General features: G+C 44.4%; 1 protein-coding gene across 3 annotated transcripts in view; it reads right to left on the bottom strand.

The window, feature by feature from the left end:
- Positions 1-499: 499 nt before the first annotated feature.
- Positions 500-23,041, bottom strand: part of ELAC1 (elaC ribonuclease Z 1) — a 30,651-nt gene continuing 8,109 nt past the window's right edge. For 2 of the 3 annotated variants that reach the window (XM_073543879.1, XM_073543878.1), the window contains 2 exons: positions 18,663-19,127; positions 17,016-17,565 (listed from right to left, as the gene is read on the bottom strand). In XM_073543879.1, the coding sequence (XP_073399980.1) occupies positions 17,096-17,565; positions 18,663-19,083 (891 nt within the window). In that variant the 5' untranslated portion in view covers positions 19,084-19,127 and the 3' untranslated portion in view covers positions 17,016-17,095. Of the gene's footprint in view, positions 1,736-2,085; positions 2,211-17,015; positions 17,566-18,662; positions 19,128-23,041 lie in introns of those variants that run through there. The other variant, XR_012220040.1, reaches the window with a different exon arrangement.

Here is a 23,041-nt window from a genome sequence, read left to right on the forward strand (position 1 = left end):
TACCCGAGCACCCTAGGTGAACTCCAGTAACGAGCACCCTAGGTGAACTCCAGTAACGAGCACCCTAGGTGAACTCCAGTAACGAGCACCCTAGGTGAACTCCAGTAACGAGAACTTACGCTCATCACTAATCGCAGGACATATCTTGACAAGGTTAATTTCCATGGCAGAAGATGACCAGAGGCTACTAAGGCAAAGGATTAAAGAATCCATTCAGCTGGAGGAGAACCCCAACCTTTGTTGTGGTAGTGTAAGTATACGGGAATGGGGCAGTTGGTAATAAACCAGTTGTTCCATTCTGTCCTATCAGCGGAGGTAACAAGGCTACATCGTAGCTCCCTGCCAGGGATGGAGTGTATAAATTTAGGAGACGCAGAAAAACACAAGTAATCCCCTATACCTGAAATACATATTCCCCCATGTCTGCTGAGCTTCAATTTTTCAAAGGTACAAGTTTGTCCCAGAATTTTTTGGGGGGGCAGAAAGATACAGACTCATGCAAGGTAAAAATAGAGTTTATTTTAATAATGGAGGCTACAAATAATATTTTTAATGCCAAAATACCAAAGGCCTCATCATCCAAACATTGGAATAAAAAAAAAAAAAAAAAAAAAAAATCGCACTCAACAACACACAAAGAATAAAATCACAAACATGCACAATATAGTGGTTGGCCTGTGAAGACTTTTTTAGTTCTTCACGAGATGGGTGTGAACTTGGCCATTTTGGGGTGTCCTACCCGTCAGATCCACAAAAATAAGCAGAATCAGGAGCTTTCATCCCTAATTGTATGGTGCATCAGTGCACACGCTCCACCTGTGCTCCACAAATTCTCTATGGGCCTGCTGAGAACCAAGCTCGGGTTATTACAGCAGCCTTCACACAGAGAATGAAGGTCCAACCTGACATGCCATTTCATAACCACGCTTTGAAAAGGCAGTCTTGGATACATCTGGTTACATCATTGTGTCTTGATCCCAGTTTAGGGCATAATTCAAAATTTATAAGAGGTTTTCCAGCCTTGATCTGGACCGCCTCATATACAATAATGAGGGTGTGGCGACCTGCAGACACTCCATCCATGTTTCCCCTTACCAAGATAAAAAAGCCTCTGCTCACCTCTGATGGTGGCACGGTTCCAGTGTTGTCCAGGGTCACGTTCCTGGGGCTCATGTGAGGTTGTGACGGTTACGCGAGCCCCGTGTCTTATCAACACTGGACACCGGTGAAACCACATCGCCACTGGATATGAGTAGAGGCTTTTTATTTTAAGGGTGATGTTGGGATGCATTCTGGATTGACATCATGTCTGTAGAATTTAGGATGCGGTGTGGTGAGCCAAAAGAGGTCCATGACCGCGAACACCACGGGAACATGAGGCCATAGTCTGTCATGTGGAGATCACGGAAACGTGCTGAAACTGATGCGCTAATATGGACTCATTGGTCTTCGCTGTCAAGACGTCTTATAAGAGTGTCTCCTGAGCCACCGCCTCAACAGATTGCCTTTGGCCATGTCCTCTTTGTGACCCACGTGGGCGAGTTGCTGAGTGGTCTGGACTATGTGAGGCCCAATGACTGCTGTTAGTTCGGGATAGACGCTACGCTTGAGGTGGCACCTTCCTCTTCTGGCAGTAAATTAGAGGGACATCTCTGATGGGTGTCACCTTGCGTTTGAGCCCCTTCTTGGCTTTCAACGTGTTCATTGTTTTTTGGGTGAAATGTTGCCTCGAGTTCTGAAAAAAACGTTCATACTTGATGATCATGACATAGGTTATATATTTCAAGCTGCCAAACATTTCAAATCATTTATAATAAGACAAAACCTCAGAAATGTGAAAAAGCAAAAATGTATCTCTATCTTTAGGAGAGTAACGGGATCGCACTTCACTATCTGCCACGTCATTGACAAGTCTGGCTACAGATTACAAATTGTTTCCAACCATTTTTACTGATCAATGTTGAAGAAAGAAATATACGATCATCAACATGGTTTCCAACAAGAATCCGTTTATTCTATCAAGGCTTTTTGGTTTGTTTTTTTTAAATAAAAAAACATGATGTTAACGCTGAACATTTTACTTACAGTCTTAACTCGCGGGTATTCAGCAAAACTGTAGCTCCTTAAAATAGGCACATATCTTCGTCTTGGGCGATGAGCCACTTCGCTTTGATCCCGAACAGATCGCTAACGAGTTTTCACATCCTTTACTGAAAAGTGAAAAAAATGTTGTAACATTTTTAAAGTTACATCTGTGCCCTTGTAAGGCACCCCGAAAATTAGAGATAGATTTTTGATCTTGAGAGGTGGCTCCATCCCGGTCTGGGGACATTAGGTTCAGCACCTCCAGCTCTGCATCCGTTTTCTTGTTTCCATCATAATACAATTGATCAGCCGCATCCCAAAGAACGGGTCGGTCGTGGACTTATAGGCATAAAACTTGAATCTTTATGTCAAATGACAAACTGTGTTTTTAAATTTTGATGCTTATTTTTTAATATACTTTATCTTACATATTTGTAACACGCACACAAAATTGCAGGTTCAAGTCACCAGGGGACTAGATACAGTAAAAACTTGAAAAAAGCTTGGAAAACTCAAACACAATTAAAGAAAAAAAACGAAGGGCTCGCTCACATTCACGCATAAAAAATTGTTCCAAAAAATCTCCAGAAAAGTAGGATGAATGGAATCCGTATAATGTCATGCGAGGGTGCAGTTTTTTCTCACCTAGTACCCGTATGCAATGGGTTTTTAACATCATCATTTACATACTATAATTATGTTCTATTTAACTTAAGGCTGTGTTCACACGTCGCGGTTCTTTCGCGGCGGTTTTAACCACGCGATTTTGCCACGAAAACGCGGTAAATAAGTGTCCCATGCAATCCTATGCTAATGCTGCGGTTTTTTCCGCGGCGGAATCGCTTCGCGGTAAAAAGACGCAGCATGCTCATCAATTTAGCAGAATCGCGGCAATTCCGCCCACATAGGAATGCATTGTTCTGCTTACTTTCTGCATGTGGCTTGCACACCATGCGAAAAGTAAGTTGAACAGTTGCAGATGGTACCCACGGTCCGGAGGAGAGGAGACTGTCCTCCGGGCTCTGGGTACCAAATCCCTGTAAAAAATATAATTAAAATAAAAAATATTGTTATTCTCACCTTCCGGCATCTCGCGCAGCCTTCCCGCCTCTCTCCATGCTCCCGGAATCTTCCGGTCCCAGTAATCCTTTGAGAGAATGACCGCGATGACGTCGTGGTCTCACGGGAGCGCGACATCTCGCGGTCATTCGCGCAAAGGATTACTGGGACCAGAAGATGCCGGGAGCGTGGAGAGAGGCGGGAAGGCTGCGCGGGACGCCGGAAGGTGAGAATAACAATATTTTTTTTTTTTTTTTTAATTATTTTTTACATCCTATCTTTTACTACTGATGCTGCAAAGGCAGCATCAGTAGTAAAAAGTTGGTCACACTTGTCAAACACTATGTTTGACAAATGTGACCAACCTGTCATTCAGTTCTCCAAGCGATGCTCCAGATCACTTGGAAAACGCTAGCATTCTGCAAGTTAATTACGCTTGCAAATCGCTAGTTTTTCCGCGGGAATTTAAAATACGATTTTCACGCAGAATGGAATTCTCGCGGTTACTTCTGAGGGAATTCCGCTACGTGTGAACTTAGCCTAAAGCTAGTTTTCAAAACTAATAAAGCAATTATATATAAATCTATAGATAGATTGATGATAGAAAGTTATTACATATATAAAAGACTAGCTGAAGAGCCAGGCGCTGCCCAGGCATAGTGACTAACTAAGGTTAGTTATAACAAATTATAATGAATTATATATATATATACGGTATATATATATATATATATATATATATATATATATATATATATATATATATATATATACACACATACACACACGTCATGGCCAAAAGTATTGACACCCCTGCAATTCTGTCAGATAATACTCAGTTTCTTCCTGAAAATGATTGCAAACACAAATTCTTTGGTATTATTATCTTCATTTAATTTGTCTTAAATGAAAAGCACAAAAGAGAATGAAGCAAAAAGCAAAACATTGATCATTTCACACAGAACTCCAAAAATGGGCCAGACAAAAGTATTGGCACCCTCAGCCTAATACTTGGTTGCACAACCTTTAGCCAAAATAACTGCGACCAACCGCTTCCGGTAACCATCAATGAGTTTCTTACAATGCTCTGCTGGAATTTTAGACCATTCTTCTTTGGCAAACTGCTCCAGGTCCCTGATATTAGAAGGGTGCCTTCTCCAAACTGCCATTTTTAGATCTCTCCACAGGTGGTGTTCTATGGGATTCAGGTCTGGACTCATTGCTGGCCACCTTAGAAGTCTCCAGGGCTTTCTCTCAAACCATTTTCTAGTGCTTTTTGAAGTGTGTTTTGGGTCATTGTCCTGCTGAAAGACCCATGACCTTTGAGGGAGACCCAGCTTTCTCACACTGGGCCCTACATTATGCTGCAAAATTTGTTGGTAGTCTTCAGACTTCATAATGCCATGCACAATGTCAAGCAGTCCAGTGTCGGAGGCAGCAAAGCAACCCCAAAACATCAGGGAACCTCCGCCATGTTTGACTGTAGGGACCGTGTTCTTTTCTTTTAATGCCTCTTTTTTTCTCCTGTAAACTCTATGTTGATGCCTTTGCCCACAAAGCTCTACTTTTGTCTCATCTGACCTGAGAACATTCTTCCAAAACGTTTTAGGCTTTTTCAGGTAAGTTTTGGCAAACTCCAGCCTGGCTTTTTTATGTCTCGGGGTAAGAAGTGGGGTCTTCCTGGGTCTCTTACCATACAGTCCCTTTTCATTCAGACGCCGACGGATAGTACGGGTTGACACTGTTGTACCCTCGGACTGCAGGGCAGCTTGAACTTGTTTGGATGTTAGTCGAGGTTCTTTATCCAACATCCGCACAATCTTGCGTTGAAATCTCTTGTCAATTTTTCTTTTCCGTCCACATCTAGGGAGGTTAGCCACAGTGCCATGGGCTTTAAACTTCTTGATGAGACCGCACACGGTAGACACAGGAACATTCAGGTCTTTGGAGATGGACTTGTAGCCTTGAGATTGCTCATGCTTCCTCACAATTTGGTTTCTCAAGTCCTCAGACAGTTCTTTGGTCTTCTCTCTTTTCTCCATGCTCAATGTGGTACACACAAGGACACAGGACAGAAGTTGAGTCAACTTTAATCCATGTCAGCTGGCTGCAAGTGTGATTTAGTTATTGCCAACACCTGTTAGGTGCCACAGGTAAGTTACAGGTGCTGTTAATTACACAAATTAGAGAAGCATCACATGATTTTTCGAACAGTGCCAATACTTTTGTCCACCCTCTTTTTTATGTTTGGTGTGGAATTATATCCAATTTGGCTTTAGGACAATTCTTTTTGTGTTTTTTCATTTAAGACAAATTAAATGAAGATAATAATACCAAAGAATTTGTGTTTGCAATCATTTTCAGGAAGAAACTGAGTATTATCTGAGAGAATTGCAGGGGTGTCAATACTTTTGGCCATGACTGTATATATATAGCTGAGTGTATAGCCCCGCCCACTCCACATAGCCACATTCATTATAATATCCCACATCATCCCATCAGAGCCACCGGACTACTACTACCCCTAATATCCCACATCATCCTGTCACCAAGAGCTACCGGTCTACTACCACTAATATCCCACATCATCCCGTCAGTCAGAGCCGCTGGTCTACTACCACTAATATCCCACATCATCCCGTCAGCAAGAGCCACCGTTCTACTACCCCTAATATCCACATCATCCCGTCAGCCAGAGCTACCGGACTACTACCCCTAATATCCCACATCATCCCGTCAGCCAGAGCTACCGGTCTACTACCCCTAATATCCACATCATCCCGTCAGCCATGGCCACCGGACTACTACCCCTAATATCCCACATCATCCCGTCAGCCTGGGGTCAGAACCAGAGTGCTGAGTGGATTTGCCCTGAATTCCATACCAATAATCCCTTTAATAGAAGCCTGGGGTGAGAATCAGAGCGCTGATGGATTTACCCTAACTTCCATACCGGAGATCCCTTTAAGAGAGGCCTGGGGTCAGTACGAAAGCGCAGAGTGGATCAGCCCTCACGTCCATACTGGGGATCTCTTTAAGAGGGACCTGGGGTCAGAACCAGAGCGCTGAGTGGAACGGTCCTAACTTCCATTCCGGGGATCCCTTTAAGAGATGTCTGGGGTCAAAATCAAAGAGCTGGATGGATTTGCCCTGACTTCAATATCAATAAACCCTTTAACAGAGGCCTGGGGTCAGTATCAGAGCATTTGAAGGCAATTGCCCTGACTTCCATACCAGGGATCCCTTTGATCCCTTTAAGAGAGCCTGGGGTCAGAACCAGAACGCTGAGTGGAATTTCCCTCACTTCCATACCTGGGATCCCTTTAAGAGAGGCCTTTGGTCAGTACCAAAGTGCTGGATGGATTTTCCCTGACTTCCATACTAATGATCCCTTTAAGAGAGGCTTGTGGTCAGAATCAGAGTGCTGAGGGATTTTCCCCATCTTCCATACCAGAGATCGCTTTGAGAGGACTGGAGTCAGTACCAAAACGCAGAGTGGATTTGCCCTCACTTCTGTACCGGGGATCCCTTTAAGAGAGGCCTGGGGTCAAAACCAAAGCACTGGATGGATTTGCCCTGACTTCCATACCAATGATCCCTTTAATAGAGGCCTGGGGTCAGAACCAGAGCATTTGAAGGCAATTGCCCTGACTTCCATACCGGGGATCCTTTAAGAGACCCTGGGGTCAAAATCAAAGAGCTGGATGGATTTGCCCTGACTTCAATATCAATAAACCCTTTAACAGAGGCCTGGGGTCAGTATCAGAGCATTTGAAGGCAATTGCCCTGACTTCCATACCAGGGATCCCTTTGATCCCTTTAAGAGAGCCTGGGGTCAGAACCAGAACGCTGAGTGGAATTTCCCTCACTTCCATACCTGGGATCCCTTTAAGAGAGGCCTTTGGTCAGTACCAAAGCGCTGGATGGATTTTCCCTGACTTCCATACTAATGATCCCTTTAAGAGAGGCTTGTGGTCAGAATCAGAGTGCTGAGGGATTTGCCCCATCTTCCATACCAGAGATCGCTTTGAGAGGCCTGGAGTCAGTACCAAAACGCAGAGTGGATTTGCCCTCACTTCTGTACCGGGGATCCCTTTAAGAGAGGCCTGGGGTCAAAACCAAAGCACTGGATGGATTTGCCCTGACTTCCATACCAATGATCCCTTTAATAGAGGCCTGGGGTCAGAACCAGAGCATTTGAAGGCAATTGCCCTGACTTCCATACCGGGGATCCTTTAAGAGACCCTGGGGTCAGAACCAGAGCGCTGAGTGGAACGGTCCTAACTTCCATACCGGGGATCTCTTTAAGAGAGGCCTGGCGTTAAACCAAAGCGCTGGATGGATTTGCTCTGACTTCCATAACAATGATCCCTTTAAGAGGGAAGATGTACCTATGGGGTGGAGAATGTGTGATGGGGATATGGGCAGGGAGGGGGGATTCATTTCTGTCATGCGCTTTCTGCTCCTTTCTGGGGGGCAGACGATGGCTGGAGCTTATGTTCCCAGGGATGCTAGATTTCTCCCACCATGTCACTGTCTGCTGAGGTGTTGTAATACAGTGAGAAAACTGTTGGTCATGGCAACCAATCACAGCTCAGCTTCTTATAAACAGCTCTGGTGAAATGAAAGATGCTTCGTGATTGGTTGATGATACACACACACACACATTCAATTTTATATATAGAGATAATAGACACATAATATATAGAATAGATGGATAACCTGTAGATAGATAATGTCACAAGCCCCCTACATATAATAAATTGGCACCATTTAGTGTCTTTCAGGTGGCACTAAAGGATGTTTCTTTGTTTAACCTAATAAAAGAAATAATTTAAAAACTACTTGATAAACAGCCAAGGTAAAGCAGACAGCTATGAGCAGATATCAGGCTGGGAAGGTCCATGGTTATTGGGCCCTTGCCATTCTAAAAATATCAGCCTACAGCTGCCTCAGAGTTGGCGCATCACATCAGCTATCACAATTCTGGTGCTTTGCCTTCACTCTTCCCGATTGCCCTCAGGGTAAGGGTAGATGGGGTTGATATCAGCTGTGATTTTAACTAAAGCCCCCATTACAGGAGTAATGATAACCAAAGCTTTTCCACAGAAATGACTCCAAAGCAGTACACCGGGATCCAGGGGTTTCCACAATACCCCCCTCAGTATTCTCCCATCAAGGACTCCCAGCACACGGTCACATCCAGCTTTGAGCGCCTCCTCTAACAGGTAGCACCATCCTCCAGAGTACCATACCTAAAACATCTCCAAACCCCTAAGACCAGGATATGTGCATCCAGATCTGCACTTCTGTGCAGGGTTACTCACAAAATTCACCATTTTGAGATGTTCTCTTCATACCAGTTTGCTAGACCTGGAGCTAATGCACCAAGCTGGCAGACAGCCGCGAGCCACAATTCATGGGACTGCGAGCCACATGTGGCTGCGAGCTACAGGTTGGGGACCCCTGCTCTACGGCATCCAAATAATTTCATCTCTTACACTGCAAAGCTTGAAATTCACACGAACATCTGCAAATAAATTTAGCATGTGATGTATTTCAAATCCACAGCGTCAGGAGAATTTACACTGCAGATTTCCTCTGCAGCGTGTGAATGACATTTTTTGCAATTTGATTTTGCTACTTAAATACGCATCAAATTTATCCCACAAATATCTGCAACAATATCTATGAGAATAGAATGGTTATGGGAATCCACCTGTCCCCCCGCTGTTCCCTGGCCTCTCCCCTCTGTCAATCCCTGCACTGGCTCCCCATTACCTAGAGACTCCTGTTCCAAACCCTAACCATGACATACAAAGCCATCCACAACCTGTCTCCTCCATACATCTGTGACCTCGTCTCCCGGTACTTTCCCGCACGCAACCTCCGATCCTCACAAGATCTCCTTCTCTACTCCCCTCTTATCTCCTCTTCCCACAATCGCATACAAGATTTCTCCCGCGCATCCCCCCTACTCTGGAACGCTCTACCACGACTCTCGCCTGCCATGGAAACCTTCAAAAAGAATCTGAAGACCTACCTCTTCCAACAACCTGCTGTAACCACCGATCCACCAAACCGCTGCAGGACCAGCTCTACCCTCGCCTACTGTATCCTCACCCATCCCTTGTAGATTGCGGGCAGGGTCCTCTCTCCTCCTGTACCAGTCGTGACTTGCATTGTGTAAGATTATTGTACTTGTATTTATTATGTACACCCCTCCTCACATGTAAAGCGCCATGGAATAAATGGGGCTATAATAATGGGAAAATCAACAATTAAGTCACTGGACAAGGTCTTCAAATTGAGGAATATTTCACTTGTGATGAAGACACGGCTCGTACAGTTTGGTCTTTTCTGTGGTAACATACAGATACAAAACCGGGGTGATAAGACAGAATAATCAACGCCTTTACAACATGGTGCTGGAGAGGGATGTTATCAATACCATGGATGGCAAGAAATCAAACAAATGAATTTTTGAGCAAATCAAACCAGACGTGTCACTGGAAGCAAAGATCACCAAGCTACGACCTGCCTACTTTGGACACATCATACGAAGAGAGCGATCACTGGAGAAGGACATCATGGCCGGAAGAATAGAAGGAACAAGGCGAAGTGGAAGACCAGCAACCTGATGGCTCGATACTATCAAGATAACGGCGGAGACTATGCTGGTGGCCCTGTCTAGCATGGCTGTGGAGTTTGAGTCAATGTCCATTTTGGTGGAGTTGGAGTCAGCAGTACAATGCAGGATGTGCTGTCATTTTTTTCATAAGAATTTGTGAAAGTTATGAAATGTCCTATAAATGTCTGTTCTGTTCCTGATCTAAGATCTCGGCTTCTAGTGAAGAATCTGAGCTTTACTTTAGGTCGGGAGTCAGGAAAATCGAGGAGTGGGAGGTTTGGCTTACCGACTCCACAACCCTGCATCTAGGCTTGTGCAAGATCGATTGTCCTACAGAGCGTTCATCCATGTCGCCATGGCTCGAGATCAAGCCGAAATTCATTTCCTAGTCCATAGACAGCATAAACCAGGCAGTCTGAGGATGCTCCAAATTTAACCGTGATGCAAGCTATGCTAGATTTGGCCCGAAGTTACTTTCAACAACTCTTAAGCCGGCTTCATTCTCACAGCATTTATGGTCCAAGCATGGACGACGACGTCCAGAGTAGCCCATCTCCTGACAAGAACTCAACAGCTTTACACAGACATACAGGTGCTTCTTACTAAATTAGAATATCAAAAAGTTCATTTCAGTTCTTCAATACAAAAAGCTTGTAAGCGCTGCGCTGAATCTGGCCAGCATTAGGAGGTAACCGCGTGCTACAGCGATCCTAAATAGAAAAGAGCTTGCAAGCCCTGCCCATGTCCTACTGTCCAGCGGTGGTCTCCGAGACTAGGAGCAGTGAACATAAGAGAATAAATCTCATCTGACAATTTTGATAAGCGGTGAATGGCAAAATTGACTTTATTTACAAGCACTGTCTGATCACACTGATTTATGAAGAGGTCCCGTAACAGACATCAGAGGGCACAGACAGCCGTAAGCGCTGCCCTTTTACCATCCGAAGAGGAGCAAATGCACCCACACAATTCCCAGAAGCGCAGTTAGCGAGTGCAACGCCATAAAAATAATAAAGATACAGATGCTGACGACTAGACGTCGTCACGACAGAAGGCTACTGATGTGAGCGGTCATCCAGCCCCTCCATACACAACACTGGTTACAAGCCAACAGAAGAGCGCTCTCCTGTGTCACACCCAAACCGGGAGAGGGACCAGCGCGGACATTAATGTTTGCCTTCTATTTTATACATGTTTAAAGATCATTTTTCAATTGTAAGATACATTATAATATACCCAGTCAGATAAACCTGCTTCTCTCCCCACTTATGAGCCACTTCTCCTTGCCACCTCATTAAGAGATCTAAAATAGTGCCAAAATCTGTTTAAGACAAGACAGACTCCCGGCTCAATAAGGGAGCGGGTTAAAGCTGCCTACAGTCTATGGAGAGAGGAGGGAGGTAAAGAGTGAGACACAGATAGTGCTAATACTTTCTAGTGTTCTAAACTCAGCCAGATCTGGACTCACAGTTACACTGCTCAGGACCGCTGTATAATATCTTCCAAGCTGTTGCTGCCTCTGAACATGTGCTATACAGAGACAGGAGAGCAGGAATCCCTCATGTTTGTGTGTGCTGTATATGGCAGCTAGTCTTTACCCATAAGGTCAGAGACAGATGAAAATTAGAGATGGAACCTGCAGAGCAAACACTGAAAAAATGCAGGATGCGCATCTGCTAAAGGCCTGATATAGTGTTAAAGCTCCTATACCCTCACAGGAAAGCTTATTCTGAAAAGTCACCTGACAAGAGAGGTACGGTCTCTCACATGGGGCTATTATGGTCTTCAGGTTACAGAAAGGTCTGTATGATAGTTGTATGGACCCTGCAGCCGAAAAACTGCTGTGTTCAACCCCATGGAAGCAGATTGAGGAATCTGGTATGTTCTAAGGTCGGTTTTATGTTGCACCTCATAAGTGCAAGAAAGTCGAAGTTACTTACCCCACAACTTCTGCTGGTCACGTACCAACTATGTCGTGTAACCAGCGACTCCTGGTGACTACAACTCCCATCTGGTGAGGCGCAGAACAGGGATGTAAAATGGATTGTCGACCAAGGTACAGTTACATACACAGTGGCATGTAAATGTTTGGGCACCCCTGGTGAAAATTACTGCTGTTGTAAGCATTTAAGTTGAAGATGAATTGATCTCTAAAAGGCCTAAAGTTAAAGATGACATTTCTTTTGTATTTTAGGCAAAAATATATATATTTACATCTTTTACGTTTTAAAAATTACAAAAAGGAAAATGAGCCGATGCTAAAGTTTGGGCACCCTTGGAGATGTGTGTGATCAGATAACTTTCACAAAGGTTTCACATCTTAATTAGCCTGGGGGTTGTGACTTTCATGGTCATCATTAGGAAAGGTCAGGTGATGAAAATTTCCCAGCTTTATAATAACCCAGCCTCCTCTAACCTTGTGCGAAGAAAACAGCTGCCATGGGTTCTTCTAAGCAGCTGCCGAGCACTCTGAAAATGGTGGAGGCCCCCAAAGCAGGAGAAGGATATAAGAAAAGAGCAAAGTGTTTTCAGTTCAAAATGTCATTAAAAAATGGCTGTCACCAAGAACAGAAATCAAGGTAATGTCCTGCAGATAAAGTGTTAAAAGAAGTTCAAGGGGCTCACTGGGTGAGGTGGATCCGCGAAGCAGGGCCGTGGAGTCAGTAAGCCAAACCTGAGACTCCGACTCAGAGACTCTGACTCCGACTCCCACATATATTGCTTATATTCAAGTGAAAAATGTATTGTAGTACAATGTGAACATCAGACATTAAATCATTTTTATGATACAATAATCAAGATATTTAGAACATAATATATATTTATTGGAAAACAACTTTAGAACACAAAATTGTAAATATGTAATACACTATGTAATAAACTATGTAAGTGGCAAGAAACAGTTTTCAACAAAACCATACTAAATAACATTTGTGCAGTCTATGAATTTGTCCTAAGAAATAGAATTGCCTCCATCAGATCCTCCTTCATAGATGACCTCACATCTGACCTAATAATTTTAAGGCCAGAGAACAACCTCTCTACACTAACTTGGGTTGGAGGCAAAGCCGTAACCACATGGGAACATCTCTAACAATTTCGGGGTGTAAAGGAATTGCCTCATGCACAGTCAGTTTTGATGAACGGTTGAATTTTTCTATTTCTTTGAGAGCAAGTGAAACATTTTGCTGAAATATGGTCAATCTGCTGCTACAGGAGACGGAGTGAAATCTTTTTCCTTGCGGCAACGCTTTGCCTGCTCCATGTCATCCAAATACTTGTCAAAGTCAAACTCCTCATCTGATGAGGATGATGATATGGCAGCAGTAACACTGTCAGGACCCGAGTCCTCTTGCGCCTGGCAGTCCTCCTGTAAGCCACTCATCCCAACTGCTACCTCAGTCAGAGCTTCTTTTCCTTTAGTAAGCTGTTGACTTGGGTCCACATAAACAGCTGCCAGAAAAATTTTATTTTCCAATAGCTGTGTCTCTCTCCGTTTCATTGAAGCAGAAATGCCATCTGCGATTAAACCACCTCTTTGGGACAAGCAAAATAACAGGTTCTTCCACTCCCTTGTGAAAATGCCAGGAGTTAAATCCTCAGCTTGTAATTTTTTAGTCACGGTAAATGGGTGGTTAAGCAATTCCTTCAATTCAGCCACCTGTGTCCATTGACCTTCATTTAGGATTACCTGAGGGTTCGCCATATCTGTAAGAAACGGTTTTAGTTCAAGCAATCGCTCAATCATTAAATAAGTGCTGCCCCACCGAGTGGCTTGATCAACAATTGCCCCTTTCCCAGCACGTCTCCAAGATGGAATCAATTTTAGGGGTTCTGGCGGCAATAGCCAATTTCCTCACTTTTCCAATCAGACTTCCAGCATGTCCCTCTTGCAGACTATCTCTTATTGCCAGCTGCAGCGTGTGCACAACACAGCGCATGTGATGAATAGGAAAGTGTTTTAAAGCAGCTTTAACAAGATCATCTATTTCTACAGTATAATGTTGCTGCTGTTCTTCTGTTGTAATATCTGTTTGTTCCTCAGTTACATGAACAGCACTGTGGCCTTCCATCTCAAACATACTGAATCCTATATTTTCTTCAAGCTGTTGCTCATTACTCTCATTCATCAGTGTAATTGTACTTATGTTTGAAGCATTGTCCGTTACAATAGCAAGAACCTGTTCTTTTTTGAGCTCGTAATTTTGCAGAACTTTTTCCACTAAGGCCTGGAGAAACTGGCTGCTGTGATGAGCTTTAGTATCTTTTACTGCCAGCGTGTTGGTAACAATTTCTTTGTTGTCACAAACATATCGAACATTGATGGCAAAATAGTTCACTCTGTGACGTGTGCAGACATCCATTTTAAGAAACATGAAGCGTCTTTTGAGAGTCTTTTTAAGATCTTCCTTTTGTTTAAGGGCTTCTTAATCTCACTAATTTTCTAATACTTTCTCTTTCCAGAGAAACACCAAGTTTGGGGGCCATTTCTCCATTAAGAGCTGTAAAAGCTGGTCGTGCAAATAGTGATAATGGTACACCGTCTTTCATAACAAGCTGTATGAGCCGTCTTTTAGACATATCTGCTGTCATTGTTACAGTAACTTTGTCACTTACAAAATATCTTGTTAATGATGTTTGAGATGCTCTTTCCTCCTCATTTGTTATCTTTCTCAGTCACAGCTTTGAAAACTGGGTGGAAGCGTTGTATATGTCTTTTTAGATTGGAAGCTCTTGTAGGAGCATTTTTATCACTGCCTGAGTATGCGCTGATTTTGGCATCACAGCATTTGCTTTCCTCTGGGTCACTTGTCATACATTGACACACAAAATATTTTTCATCTTGAGTCACTGTGAAATGCTCAAATACAGCTGACTTCATGGGGAGCTTCTTAGACATTTTGTAATCATATAAATTCACTCAAAATAATTTTGTCCTATAAAATAATGTATATTATAATTCCAGCAAGAACAGGGAACCATGTACAGTGGGGAAAATAAGAATTTGATACACTGACAATTGTACACTTCACCTGTGAGAGACAGACTAAAAAAATCCAGAAAATCACATTGTATGATTTAAATAATATGCATTTTATTGAATGAAATACGTATTTGATACAATAGAAAAACAGAACTTAATATTTGGTACAGAAAGCTTTGTTTGCAATTACAGAGGTCAGACATTTCCTGTAGATTCTGTTTCTCTCAGATGAAGTGTACCTATGATTAAAAATTTCAGACCTCTCCATTCTTTGTAGGTGGAAATCGACAGTATCAAATACATACTTTCCCCACTGTATAATTTTAGATAGAAATAAAACAAACTTTGCATAAATCAATAGTACAGATGACAAATATAAAGTTTGTAAAATATGTTATTAGATAGCTTTACTTTGAATTTCCAAGGCTTTTCTTATTAGGGTACAGCTCACTAAATGCTTCACAGTCTATGAAGAGGGGAGGAGGGAGCAAGTTTGTTGTGTATCATACTCCAGGAACAAAGAAACTGATAACAGAGCTAATAACTTGATGTTTTGGCTTCTATACCTATACAAGTCCTCATATAAGTCCTCATCAATCCTGTTACTGTATTTTCCCTGTATACTGTATAAAAGCTAGCTTCCCAAAAGTATATGAGCTCAAAGAAAAAACAAACAAGCATCAAGCATACAGAGAGAACATACAGTATACTGGACTATTGATTTATGCACAGATTATTGAAAGTTTAAATACGCTTTAAGAAGTAATTACCTTAATCTTGTTATCCTGTTCACTCTAGCAATTCTTCTGAGATAAGTGCCTTCCTTCTTTCTGAATATGTTTACTTGTCTGTGTTGTACCCTTGTCTGTAGGAGGAGGAGCTTGAGTTCACCACTGACACCTCAGCTGCTGCGAACCTCATACTGCACACCTCAGCTGCTGCAGAACCTCATACTGCACACCCCTACACTTGAAAATAAAGCCTGCACCTTAAGAAGATGTGGTGGTGAATGCAGTTGATTTATTCCAACTATCAATTGATGTTGATGTGTTACTGAAGACGAGCAATGCCTGTCCTGGGCGTCCTTTTGGGGAGCTGTGAGATGTACCTGACTGGTGCTAAAAAAAAAGGAGTATTAGTCTGTGTGCTACCCGGCTTTCATTCTTTTTGGTACAAATAAGATATGGATAGACAGATATGGATAAATGGATATATAGATAGAGCAGATTTCTAATCTGCTTTTGCTATTGAAAACATTATCTATGAGCTCAAAAACCTTTCAGGTGATGCGGTTTTTTAAAAATCTGATCTGCTTTTGCAGCTGATCAAGAGATCCTCAAAAAACGCAGGAAAAACGCTGTGTGTGAATGTAGCCTTAGATCAGGAATAGAACAGCCATGTATAGGACGTCATAACTTTCCCAAATTCCTATGAAAAAATATTCAGCACATTCTGCATTGAACTACTGTACCCAATTTATTATACAGTATATTTTAGGAGTCGGAGTCGGTCCATTTTATACCGACTCCATCAAAATGAGCTCCGACTCCACGACTCCAACGCCACAGCCCTGCCGCGAAGCCCAAGGTACAGGTGGGCACATAGGCCACGGGCGTCAGTGCAGAAAATTGGCGAGTACAGGGACTGAAAACCATAGGCAGCCAGATGAATTGCTGGAAACCGCAGGCAGGACGAGATCAGGAATCTGCAGGCAAGCAGGTGGAAGACCGTAAACCGCAGACAAGCAGGTAGCCAATAACACTATGGAGTAACAAAAAAAGTCAGCAAATAAGGAAGCTGCACACAGTCCTAAAGACCACAGACGGACACAGAGAAGAGGTCCAGGAGACCTGAGGACAGGTGACGGACAGAACTCCAAAATTACTAGAAGCCACAGACAAGTAAGAAGAAGCACTAGAAGCTGCAGGTCTACAGAAGTCCTGCCTCCAGGTTGCTACAAGTCAGACTCAGATTCAACATTAAGGCCCGGGTGTGTGTATTAGAAGCCCTTAAATAGGCCCCAGCAGTTCATAAAATGGAAGCACACCAGGTCACCGGCAAAGCCCAACATGGAGCACAAGAAAGTTCAACAGACCGGGGCAGGTGGAGCATAGCTCAGACCAGGGACAGGTGCGTAACAAACCATGTTAATACAGATACAGACTCCACGTGACAGTCTATCTCGCTGAAGACGTCAGGACCACACACAGATAATTGCAGATGACCGATAAGTAGAAGTACATACATACAAAGAAATAACAGTCTGAAATCTTTATGATCCACGATAATATAAATATACAGCCTCCAATAAAATACATAACATAGAAGTACGCTGCCTAAGATGACTTCTTTATTGGAATGGTAATGGTTAAAAAGTCCTCGGCTAAAATCACGTTTTGACCCATCAGGACGCTTTCTGTTTGAGTTTTCAGGACAGTCACATCTTCATCCCTCTCACCTGCTAACCCCGGGGGCTTGTATCTCTGGCTGAAGTGAGTCAGGACCAACATCTTGGCTCTGCACAAGTTCGCAAACTCAGCGGCCATCTTTGGCGTGCTGTGCCCGTGGTCCTTTGCTTTCTCCATCTGGCTGTCATCTAATGTGGCTTCATGAACAAGAAGGTCGGCATCCTGACAGAGCCGCGCCGCCCCTGAGGCGGCCATCCCTGAGCAGTCTCCCAAAATGCAGACCTTTCTTCCAGGAATGGGGTCTCCCAATACGTCACTCGGAGAAATGGTCTGACCGTTCTCAAGGGTCACAGAAGAACCAAGCTTCAGCTTTCCATACAGAGGCCCAGGCTGAACACCTGTGGAAATAAAGACACCGTCACAAATCTCTAAAGAAGAACTCTGACCAAGCGCTTTTAGGTTATTTCTTTTATTCCGGAGGGGACCGTTCTTCTTGGGAGTATGATGGCGCCTTCCTGCCCAGTAGATACTAAATATTAGAGTAAATGCAGCTCAGAGAGGCAAATCCTAATTGGGAGATCATATAACTGCACCTGAGGAGGCAAATGTCTGGTGGGTGCTCCCGACACCAGCAAGCGCTCAGTCCTCAGTAAACTCTGGCCCGTGCCTAATTGTGCGCAATTCTCTTCAGAGCTGAAATCTCGCACATGCGCCACACAGTCCAAGAAAGGCTCATGCCTAATATTCTCCCTCCTCTAGGAGATGCCATTTTCCGGCCGTACAGCATATTGCTGCTGCACATGCCCAAAACACAGAGTAATGCGCATGCGCCATCCCGAGATCTACTGAGCATACGCATAACTTCAGCACCGGGCACATGAACAAACCTCGGAGCAGCCAATCAAGAGCATGGGGTAAGCACATGAAAGCCTGATCATTTCCTGGGCTCACGATGTTGCCACATTTACATATGGGATAACACGATTTGACCCTTATTAGACATCTACCAAGAGTCACAGGGTATGTGCACACTTCTGCTTCAGTACCCTACCTGGCACTACTATTGGTTTTAGGCCAATCTCACGCATCTACAGACTGCGATGTACGGACCAATGGTGGGCCTTGTGCTGGTCCAAACTGTCAATCTTCAGGAGCACACCGCGCCCCGGCAAACGGGAAGGGGAGCCGCGCGCTCTGAAGAAAAATAAGACAACCCCTTTAAGCAACTTCCTCCAAGACTCCCTTCTCTCTAAGCTTCAGAGAAGTGGACAGCGTGACGCCACAAGCTGCACCCGCTCCTGTCACTCTCTGTGCTAAAGACCACAGAAATTCCAAGTACAAGCGCTGTGGAGGAAGCTGCATCCTCATATTGTCAGGGTGGCATGGTAATCATAAAAGGGCCAACTCAAGAATCAGCTCAGTCACTATAATCCCCGCACAGTAAAAATTGGAGGCTGCCCAAAGTGGATGACCCCAAACTGTGACAGCAACTTACCAAGTTCTCGTAGTTTAGTGACGTTCAGCTTCCCGGGTCGATCCTTCTCCGCAATCACAAAGCCGAACGACGGGATGCGATGATAGAGCTTAAATGCCTGTACTGTGAACTGCTGGTTATCGAGGAGATGGTAGGTCCCATCAGTGGGATCAGCGGAAATCAACCACGCCTCGGGAGGAAGGGGGCAGCAGTCTCCAGTATACGTGGAGAAGTCTCTGAACTCTTCGGCCGGGCACTGGTCTTCTGAAGGCAACAATTCATGGACGGTATATGGGAAAACGAGCTGAGAATGAGACACCTCCAGACTCATCCGGATAAAGGTCTTCAGACCCACAGGACCATAGATGTCCACGTGCTGATTAGTGGGAGTAGTGCCGCACTGGAGGCTGACCGTACAGAGGAACCCGGGGAGGCCAAACATGTGGTCACCATGGAGGTGAGTGATGAAGATCTTGGTGATTCTGCCTGCAGATAATGAGGATGAACATGTCACTCCATACAGGAAAACAATGTGGCTGGGTGATAAGTAGTAAGTCGGAAACATATATATACTGAATATACTTTGTCACTGTATTGTAGTGGTCATACAGCTCCGCATTGTTACCCTGCAGGTTACAGGTCTGGGAAAGCTAAGGACAACTGCTGATCGATAAGGGCAGCTATATTGCCCATCACCGAAGCACATGTCTAGGTAATGAGGGATCAGGCAAGCAATCAGCTTTACAGACACAAGGAGAAGCGAGAGCCACAGGATAGGTGATAACTTGCGGATATATGGGGGTCTGGCCACTAGGAACCATACTGATCCCGAAAATCGTCCTCTAGTAAACTTCGCTGGGAGCGAGCGCCACCACTTCATTCACTTTCTTAGTGACGTCCACATGTACCCAATCATAGCGTTCAGCTTTTTCCAGCAGTCTGACAGAAAATTAATGAAGCGGCGATGAACATGAGCGGCATTTCCACTGGGACCTCACCGATTCACAGTTATTATAATAATAATAATAATAATAAATTTTATTTTTATAGCGCCGACATATTCCGCAGCACTTTACATTTCAGAGGGGATTTGTACAGACAATAGACATTACAGCATAACAATAATCACATACAGTAGATTATAACAAATACCAAGAGGAGTGAGGGCCCTGCTCGCAAGCTTACAGTCTATGAGGAAAGAGGTAGACACGAAAGGTGGGTGGTAACAGTTGCCCTGATTGTATGGACCAGCCATAATGTTAAGTGTGTAACAGTACAGACACAGAGGGCTAATGGATGCAGAAAGCATGTGGGAACATGATGCTGGGAACCTGGTTATGGTAAACCTTTTGGCTCTGCCACACAGGGATAGGTTAGGTTAATGTGTTGAGGCGATAGGCCAGTCTGAATAAATGCGTTTTCAGGACACGCTTAAAATTGTGGGGATTGGGGACTAATCGTATTGACCTGGGAAGTGCATTCCAAAGAATTGGCGCGGCACGTGTAAAGTCTTGGAGACGGGAGTGGGAGGTTCTGATTATTGAGGATACTAACCTCAGGTCATCAGCAGAACGGAGGGCGCGGGTAGGGTGGTATACTGAAACAAGGGAGGAGATGTAGGGTGGTGCTGAGCCATGGAGGGCTTTGTGGGTGAGGGTAATAAGTTTATACTGAATTCTGGAGTGGATGGGTAGCCAGTGTAATGACTGGCACAAGGTAGAGGCATCGGTGTAACGATTGGTGAGGAATATGATCCTGGCTGCAGCATTCAAGACAGATTGGAGAGGGGAGAGTTTTGTAAGAGGGAGACCGATTAGAAGAGAGTTACAATAGTCGAGACGAGAATGAATAAGAGAAACAGTAAGAGTTTTTGCAGAGTCAAAAGTAAGAAAAGGTCGAATTCTAGAAATGTTTTTGAGGTGCAGATGACAAGAGCGAGCCAGTGATCGAATGTGGGGGGCAAAGGAAAGCTCGGAATCAAGTATGACCCCAAGACAGGGGGCATGTTGCTGGGGAGTAATAGTGGAACCACAGACGGAAATGGCAATGTCGGGTATAGGTACATTAGTAGCGGGAGGAAACACAAGGAGTTCAGTCTTTGACAGGTTCAGTTTCAGATATAGTGAGGACATGATATTAGACACAGCGTTTAGACAATCGCCGGTGTTTTCTAGAAAGGCTGGCGTGATGTCAGGAGAAGAAGCGTATAATTGGGTGTCATCAGCATAGAGATGGTAGTGGAAACCAAATCTACTGATTGTTTGACCAATAGGGGCAGTGTACAAGGAGAAGAGGGGTGGGCCTAGAACCGATCCTTGAGGAACCCCAACAGTAAGGGGAAGGTGAGAGGAGGAGGAACCGGCAAAAGAAACAGTAAAGGAGCGGTCGGAGAGATAGGAGGAGAACCAGGAGAGAACGGTGTCCTTGAGGCCAATGGAATGGAGCATAGTGAGGAGGAGCTGATGATCCACAGTGTCGAATGCTGCAGAGAGATCCAAGAGAATTAGCATGGAGTAATGACCATTTGATTTAGCTGTTAGCAGATCATTAGAGACTTTAGTGAGGGCAGTTTCAGTGGAGTGTAAAGAGCGGAAACCGGATTGGAGAGGGTCGAGAACAGAGTTGTCTGAGAGATAGCGGATAAGACGGGAGTGGACCAGGCGTTCCAGGAGTTTAGAGATGAAGGGAAGATTAGAGACAGGTCTATAGTTAGCAGCACAGTTTTGGTCGAGGGATGGTTTTTTAAGTAGTGGATGTATGATGGCATGCTTAAATGAGGAGGGAAAAATACCAGAAGAGAGAGAGAGGTTAAATATTTTAGTTAGGTGAGGGGTGACAGCAGGGGAAAGGGACTGGAGGAGATGTGACGGAAATGGGTCACTGGTGCAAGTAGTTGGGCGAGAAGATGCAAGGAGCCTGCTTACTTCTTCTTCTGTGACTGGCTCAAAATCAGAGAGTGAGTTAGATGCAGTGGGGGAGGGAGGACAGTGCATGGTATGAGGGGATTTGGAGATAATTTCCTGTCGGATCTGGTCAATTTTTTCTTTGAAGTAATTGGCCAGATCGTCAGCTCGGAGCTCCGTGGTTGGGGCCTGTACTCTTGGATTGAGTAGAGAATGAAAAGTGTCAAAGAGACGTTTCGGGTTATTGGACAGTGAGATGATGAGGGTGTTGAAATAGGTTTGTTTGGAGAGGTGAAGGACAGTGTTGTATGTTCTAAGCATAAACTTAAAATGGATGAAATCTTCGTGTAGATTGGATTTTCTCCACAGACGTTCGGCGCACCTGGAGCACCGCTGCAGGAAACGTGTTTGCACCGTGTGCCAGGGTTGTCGCCGTCTGCGTTGTGGTGTTCTATTTATAGGGGGTGCAAATTCATCCAGGGCAGTTTGAAGTGTTTCATTGTAATGCTTCAATGCAGAATCAGGACATGAGAGGGAGGAGATAGGGGCCAATGAAGACTGCAAGTTCTTCAGAAGTTTCTGGGTGTTAATGGCCTGTATGTTTCTATAAGTCTGGACAGTGGGGGTGACCTGAGCAGCCTGGCAGTTCTTGATAGAGAATGATAGAAGATTGTGGTCAGAGAGCGGGAGAGGGGAGTTTGCAAAATCATCCACTGCACAAAGCCGAGAGAAGACCAAGTCGAGGGAGTTTCCGTCTTCATGCGTTGGAGAATTAGTAAGCTGCGAAAGGCCAAATGAGGAGGTTAGAGATAAAAGGTGAGTAGCAGATGGGGAGAGGGGAAGAGCAATGGGGATGTTGAAATCTCCCATGATGAGGGTAGGGATGTCACAGGAGAGAAAATGTGGAAGCCAAGTGGCAAAATGATCCAGGAACTGATGGGAGGGGCCGGGAGGACGATACACCACCGCCACTCGCATGGAGAAGGGGGTGTAGAGTCTGACGGCATGGACCTCAAAAGAAGGGAAGACAAGTGAGGGTACTTGAGGGATAACCTGAAAGGTACATTTTGGTGATAGGAGCAGACCAACGCCTCCACCAGCTCTATTGTCTGATCTTGGGGTATGAGAGAAGTGTAGCCCCCCGTATGAAAGAGCAGCAGCAGCGGTAGTATCTGACTGCTGGATCCAGGTTTCAGTAAGAGCCAGAAGGTTAAGAGAATTAGAAAGGAAGAATTCATGAATGAAGGAGAGTTTGTTACACACTGAGCGAGAATTCCAAAGTGCACAATTAAGAGAGACAGATGGCATGCAGGGAATATTAATAAGATTAGAGGGGTTTCTGAGTGTAGCAGTGGGGGGGTTTGACTTTCTATAACATGGGGGACCAGGGTTGGGAGCAATGTCTCCTGCAACTAGGGGAAGGAGGATAGAAAGAGTGAGCAGATGGTTAAGTGATTTGTGAGAGCGACTCTGGTGTTGAATGGTGGGACTGGCTTG

The sequence above is a fragment of the Dendrobates tinctorius genome, unplaced genomic scaffold (assembly GCF_039654945.1).
Source record: "Dendrobates tinctorius isolate UK_male_01 unplaced genomic scaffold, ASM3965494v1 ptg000135l, whole genome shotgun sequence".
NCBI classification, from domain to species: domain Eukaryota; kingdom Metazoa; phylum Chordata; class Amphibia; order Anura; family Dendrobatidae; genus Dendrobates; species Dendrobates tinctorius.